This window comes from Pieris napi, chromosome 15 (genome assembly GCF_905475465.1).
Source record: "Pieris napi chromosome 15, ilPieNapi1.2, whole genome shotgun sequence".
Classification (NCBI taxonomy): Eukaryota; Metazoa; Arthropoda; class Insecta; order Lepidoptera; family Pieridae; genus Pieris; species Pieris napi.
The window spans coordinates 426,069-433,252 of NC_062248.1; the positions used below are offsets into that span (position 1 = coordinate 426,069).

Here is a 7,184-nt window from a genome sequence, read left to right on the forward strand (position 1 = left end):
ATTTAATGATAATTTTATCTGTTTCAGAAGCAACACTACTTTCGCTCAATTGGAAATTCGTGATGCAAATAATTCCGTCGTCAAAAGAATCACATTTGATAATTCAAGTAATGAAGCCATCGCACCCACTTTGAGACTCGTTACCAATGACGGTGTCAGAGAAATAAAACAAGATATCAAACCACATGAAATAAGACATTTGTTTATACCTAGACTTTATCAAGATAGTAAGAGTCGGGGCGGATTTCTAAATAATCGGAGGTTGATTAAAAATGCTGCTGAAACAAAGACTGAAAGTGCTATAGTATACGTACCACCGGAAAAGGGAGAGAATTTAGACAAAGGAGTAGAATTAGATCCTGAAGAAGAGTTTCAAGTAGACGAATCAAACCATGGACTATATTTATTAAATTATTCAGATACGGATAACATTACTCAGCCACCTTTAGATTTGAACAAAACGTCAACTACTAATGACGTCAACGAAAATTCTACATTAAGTTCACTTCCAGAAACAACTTCAAGAGAAAATCAAGAAGATAAAAACATAAATAATAACGATTCAGAAAAAGAAAAGCTAGAAAACAATGCCATAGCAAATAGCACAAACATCCAAAGCACGAAACTTGTTAAAGTTGAAAATGAAAAAGAAAAAAGCAATCAAACGCTTTTTATGTCGGAAGAAATTTATAATCACTTTAGACCACTTGAAACTGAGTTACCCGATGAAGAAATGGCGCCTTTTATTTATTTTGGTCAAAAACTTGGAGGGCAAGTTATCAGTGATAATCTTACGAATTCTCCATCATTATCAGCTTCTACAAAGTCGGTGAACTTTATAATTGCACCACCTGAAAAAAGAAAATTTAATTCGAGGTATTCTGCAACTGAAAAATATAAAAACACTAGTGCAGGTGAAGAAGAAATAAATGAAGATATGGATGTATCTGTTGTAAAAAATATAATTGAGAAAAACAAAATAAGAAACACTGTAAAGGGTCCTGCACCAGCACGGCACGTGGGATTGGTCAATGCTTATAGGAAAAATCCTATGTCTTCCCAAAGCACAGGCCAATTGAATACTAGTGAATTATTTTTACCAAATGTTACAGCTCTTCCCTCAAATATAAGTGATACTAAAAATGCCACACCAATACTGCAAGTTGAAAATGCTAATGGAACTTCAATAAATGATAGTATTCTAACTAAAACATCAACTACTCCAGCTCCTATTAGGAACTTTACCCGAAATTATTTCAATCTTCGTAGACGTCCATCAAAAATCACTACTCTCTTAAGCACTGAAAATAGCTTAGTTCCGGAAGTCAATACTACAACAGAAAAAGTATCAACAACAGTCTATACAGCAGTAGTTACATCTGTATCTATTACATCCTCAGTAAAAGGTCTTAACAAAACTGACTCATCAACTACAGACCCAGACAATACCACATCAGTTGACAGTTTTGATGAAACACTAAACATAACCGACCAAGTAATGATATTTTTTAATGAGACTGAGACAACACCCATGCCAACCACGACAGTACAAACAACCACCTCTACTACTCCACCAACGACGACTTCAACGACATCAACGACAACTTCAACATCAACAACAACCACAACGACAACAACACCTAAGCCTCATAGATATCGAATAAGACTAAGAACAACTGGAACTCATTTTCATAACACAACAGCGCCATATTCAGTAACACACAAGCCAGTTATGTCTTCGCTGACCAGTGACAAATCTAATGGGGACCTCAAAACTGAATCCAGCACATCTAAAATATCTGAACGATTGGCGAATCTCTTCCGACAGAACGACTATGACAACGTCACTAACGGAATCACAATGCGACCAAAGAATATACTCAAGCGTCGCCGACCAACAACAACGTCCACGACCAGCACCTTCAGACCAACTGTTTACATATTCGATGAAACATCTCTCGTAAGCTCCTCAACGAATCGACCAACAACTACAACAACCGAAAAGTATATTACGGAAACCACGATAAAATCTTTCACGGTTACCTCGAGATCTTCATCGAGCAGCTCTAAGTCTCTCCAACTTTCCAACAACACTCTACCAGAAAGCAAAATTGTAACAAATTTGACTCAAGCTAAAAACGACAGTTCTGACACCCAAAATGAAGTAGTAATTGAAGCTGAAAAGACGTACACGGCTTCATACGTATTGGCCGGACTCGGTTTTCTTCCAGTGATAGCGGTAGTGGGTTTCGTTCTAAGAAACATTCTCAATAAGAAAACTAAAGAGATCGACACAGAATACGAAGGTTACTTTGATGATGGAGGGGATATTAAGAAAGAATCGCAAATCACGCCCGTGGCTCGACCGCCTGTACCACCGCCTACTAAACCAGACCAGAAGTGGGAATTCCCACGTAATAAGCTCAGACTGCAAACGCTGTTAGGTCAGGGCAATTTTGGGCAGGTTAGTGTTAATTAATTCTTTTGAACGAGGTTATTATAGGAAGACAGCGAAAATCACGTGTCCTCAATTTACTATATAACTCGTTATTTACTATATAACTCGGGGTCGTACAAGTATTACGTAAGCACCATGAGGGGGGGGGGGGGTCTTTGATTTTCTTATTTGGTGATTACGTCAACAATAATTGTTGACTTTTTTACACATATTACCCACAAATTTTTCCGGTGATTCCTAAAAAAAATTAATACGTTTATGTATTATTTTTGAGAGCTTTGCTTACTTTTGCTGACAAGAGGGAGGGGGCGGGGGAGAAATTGCTGTAAATCTGCTTACGTAATACTTGAACGGCCCCTTATGGTCCTTCAAGAAAAGATCATACCAATTCTTAAAAGCTGGTAACGCACTCGCGAGCTGTCTGGCATTGAAAGTGTCCATGGGAATGTCCATCACTTAACATTCGATGAGCCACTTGCCCGTTTGCCTCCTGTTCTATAAAAAATGTAATAGATATCAACTTGATGTGGCAGGTGGCTTTGCTGATAAGCACTCGTAAATTATTCTTCAGTTACGTGAGCTACGGTTGGCAAACTTTTCAGGTGTGGAAAGCTGAAGCAGACGACTTGAACGGTCATGACGGGCTGACTCGGTTGGTTGCCGTGAAGACCATCAAGGAATCAGCTTCTCAGAAGGAGAAACAGGAGCTCCTACATGAGATATACATCATGCAGAAGATTGGTACTCATCCCAACGTTGTCACGCTCCTCGCTTGTTGTAGCGAACAAGGTAATATATCTCTCTATGTAGAGGATAGCGGAACACTTTTTAATGAAAATCATTATAAATGTATGTTATAATTTAACAAAAAACATGTGTGTACTTATGTATACGCGTTAGAAATTATACTTTTTTGGCGTAACAAGATAAAAATATTTTACAATAGAAAAAAGTTATTAAATTCATTGAAAGTTATAATTATAACGCATTATCTAGATAAATAAAGTTTATATAATATCACAAAAAAAATATTTCTACATAACATTTCTGCACATTAACTTAAGGGTGTCGGGTTGTTGTGACGGTTCGCGCGCGCATCTTAAAAATTTACTTTCGTAATTTTTCCCTAACGCGCCAAAAGAAGTATAACTTCAAAAAATGATTGAATCAAATGAACTTTGCTAATGAAATAAAATTCACACCGTGATTTTGTCCCCAGAGCCCTACCTGCTGATAATGGAGTACGTGATGTGCGGCAAGCTGCTGACGTACCTGCGCGAGCGGCGCTCCCGGCCCGACCGCTTCAGCGGTAGCGGAGCCCTAACCTCCAGAGACCTCACCGTCTTCGCCTACTGCGTGGCCAGGGGCATGGACTACATAGCTTCTAAGGGGGTGGGTCCCATTTGCAATTCTATTCAATTAAATCGCTTTACTCTCCTTACTAATCTCATCTCTACCTTGTCATCAGATCGTGCACCGCGATCTCGCAGCTCGCAACGTGCTGGTGGACCACAATAAGCTGTGCAAGATCGCGGACTTCGGCATGTCGCGCTGCGCAGGCGCATCTCTGCGAAGCCCTCGAGGGGCACTGCCCGTGCGCTGGATGGCGCCCGAGGCCCTTCTCTACGACGCCCACAGCCACCACTCCGACGTTTGGGCCTTCGGCATTACGCTGTGGGAGATCGTCACTTTGGGTGAGTTGGAATTAACTCATAATCAACTATTTATGTAATTGTTTCTCAACAATTTTTTTTAATTTTACGCAAAAATAAAATACATAAAAAGTTATATAAAACACTGCTGTATTTACAAAGATGATCCCATAACCACACGAAATTTATTTCTTATATTATAAGTGTAAATAAAAAATCCTAAATATTCTATACATGAAATATTAAATTCGGGATAATAAGACTCTTTTCTATCAAAATTGGTCTGTGTTCATATGCAAAGGCCAGGTTAATTTTTCATTTATTAAGCATGTTCTTATAAGTTTTAATTTTACTAAAATATATCATAAAGATATAAAAAAAATTGTTTAACCTTACGACAATAATCACTTGATTTCACTTTCACTCCTTTTCTATTCTTGAATGACAGATGCAAGTCATGCTTACTAAGAAGAGATGCCTCTTTGATGTAATAACTTGTAATCGTCCGTTTCACTCTTGTTAATATCTCATAATCATTTAATAGAAAATGGTATACACGCAAATGTGTGTTTATGTTATTCATCTATTTTTAAAGGTTTACCCGATAGTGGCTACGAATTGTAGGTATAATTTCACTGAGAGACGAACCCAATGTGAGCATCTTATATGTAAAAATTATATATGTGTTTGTAATTAGTACATTATTATATATTGAAGTCAAGATGCGTGAAGAAGAAAATTATTACCAGATATTATAAAATAACATTATATTTAACAAACTACTACTACTACTAAAACAAAGGACAAAATAAAATGTGTAAATATTTCGTTAATTGTGTTTTGTCTGAATAATTAATATTAATTGACTTCCCAGGCTCAACCCCCTACGCTGCCATGACGGGCCGCGAAGTCCTAACCGCAGTGACGGAGGGCTATCGCCTAGAGCGGCCCCCTCACTGCAAGCCCCAGTTGTACCGGGCCATGCACTCCTGCTGGCACGCGGACCCGAACCAGAGACCTTCCTTCGCTCAACTGAAGGCACAACTGGCGGAGCTGCTGGACAACGAGCCGTCGGAGGGGAATTACGTTGATCTAGACTCGTTTTACCAGGAGTCTTCGGTCTACAGCGACCCCTCGGCAATTATAAACGATGACGACGGACTGTCTGCGGAGTACGACAGGGAGAGGCGCGTGTTTCGAGAGTGAGTTAAAACTGTTAATCACCGGTCACATATACCTACTAATTGAAAAATAAAAAAAAAATCTTGTTAAGGGAGTTAAGTTCAAATAAATTGAACTGTTTGGTTGAAGCTAAGTGTCAACTGTCTTAAATCGTTTAAAATGAAGATCTTATGGCGTAGCCTTGCTCTTTCGCGAATTTTGTAAACGTTTTTGACATTCATAAGCATGCGCTAAGACGCAGCTAAACTGAATAAACCTATTTTGTTTTTTTTATTTAAAACATTAAATTAGGTGTAGTGGGGTTGCGACGTTCGACTTATAAAAACTGAAACTTGACTTACTTATGGGTTCTTTAAACTAAGTGTCACATCTGTTACCTATAAAGGATATAAGCGATGTCGACCTATTGGACATTATCGGAAACCAGAATGTGATGAACGTTTTACAATTAATTGTCTGAATTAAGTGTAAGATGATTGTTAACATTTGCGCTTCTAGTTATAAACTAAAATATATATTATGTAACTTAACATATAGATATGTAGGTTTTAGTTTAAATTATTATTAGTTTAAACTATTATAATTCAAGAATTTTTAAAATGTTATTAAAGCACTGTTTTAATTGTACTACGCTTAAAAAAAAAGTCTAATTAATCATTTATTATAAAATTTCTATTTATCTCTGTCAGGTTAAAAACCGGTCCGTCCAAGTTTGACAACCGCGCCTTCAACCTCCGCGACGAGGAACTGAGAAACAAATTCGGCATCGGAACTCCCCGGATGGGGGGCTTCGGCATCACCTTCGACCGGAACTACGACGGCAACTTCAACGACCCCAACTTCGAGAAGAAGGAGAAGCTCTCAACGTCCAGCTTCCACAGAGACAGAGAGAGAGAGAACCCGCTCGTGAGTAGGAACAGTTTCAACGGCTTCCCTAGGATTAACGCGAACAACTTTCAGATGACACCCGACGGAAGGAACAAAAGGGTCTCTGAATTCGAGTGCGACATTTGATCTTGACCAAAGTATGGCATTATATGACATTTTGTAAATAGTTAATTTATAACAGTATTCATGATTGTACATAGTTAGTATAGTGCACGTTTCTTTTCGCGTGCTACGTATGTGTTTGTAAAAATCTTTTAGAATTCTTACGTCGACGCAGCGATTGCGTCGGTCCGTTAAATCTATTTTAATTTTAACACGTTTATTTTCAATTATATTTACTTAATCAGAGTCATAGTTTATATTTATAACTTATTAAAAGTTTACGTTATATATTTACTGAACACGGCTTTAAGGTAACAATAATTTTTACAGTGTGAATCCTCGTTTGGCTTAAAAAGTTAAATTATTAAAAAAATGTATTTGACTCTGATTGAGTAAATATAATGTTGTAAATATTTTATGTAAACGTTATTAATTTTTAATTATTTCAAATCTCAGTTCAATATTACTCTCTAGTCTAAAATGTTCGGTTGATTTGATCTGATGTGTATAAGTTTTAAAGATTTATTTTATTATAAATAAAGTAATACGAAATATTAATGGTTTTTTATTTATTTTATATATAACCCCTGTTATATACCGGAAGGAGACTCACCTTATCTAAGGTGATACCGCCGCCCAAGAACAAGACGTCGTATCGCCATTACGTTTTTTAATAGTAAGGGTGATATTGTGTTATCCTTGTGTCCCTTATGGCAGTCATGCCAACTTGGGGGTTTTTCCCCCCAAATTTAGGGGTAATCGAGATGTCTTCGGGGTATAAGTAGGAGGTACATTTATCTAGGAGGTACACAAAAACAAATCTTAAAAAAAACGCACGTATCTATATAATTTATATCAAGCCTAGAACGCAATGAACAATCTAAATCAAATATAAGATATAA

General features: G+C 37.4%; 1 protein-coding gene across 1 annotated transcript in view; it reads left to right on the top strand.

Moving 5' to 3' along the window:
* Window positions 1–6,840, top strand: part of LOC125056838 (probable serine/threonine-protein kinase dyrk2) — a 107,337-nt gene extending 100,497 nt beyond the window's left edge. The window contains exons 3-8 of the mRNA XM_047660144.1: window positions 28–2,464; window positions 3,061–3,247; window positions 3,678–3,850; window positions 3,927–4,152; window positions 4,985–5,312; window positions 5,982–6,840. Of these exons, the coding sequence (XP_047516100.1) occupies window positions 28–2,464; window positions 3,061–3,247; window positions 3,678–3,850; window positions 3,927–4,152; window positions 4,985–5,312; window positions 5,982–6,306 (3,676 nt within the window). The 3' untranslated portion in view covers window positions 6,307–6,840. The remainder of the gene's footprint in view (window positions 1–27; window positions 2,465–3,060; window positions 3,248–3,677; window positions 3,851–3,926; window positions 4,153–4,984; window positions 5,313–5,981) is intronic.
* Window positions 6,841–7,184: the final 344 nt, after the last annotated feature.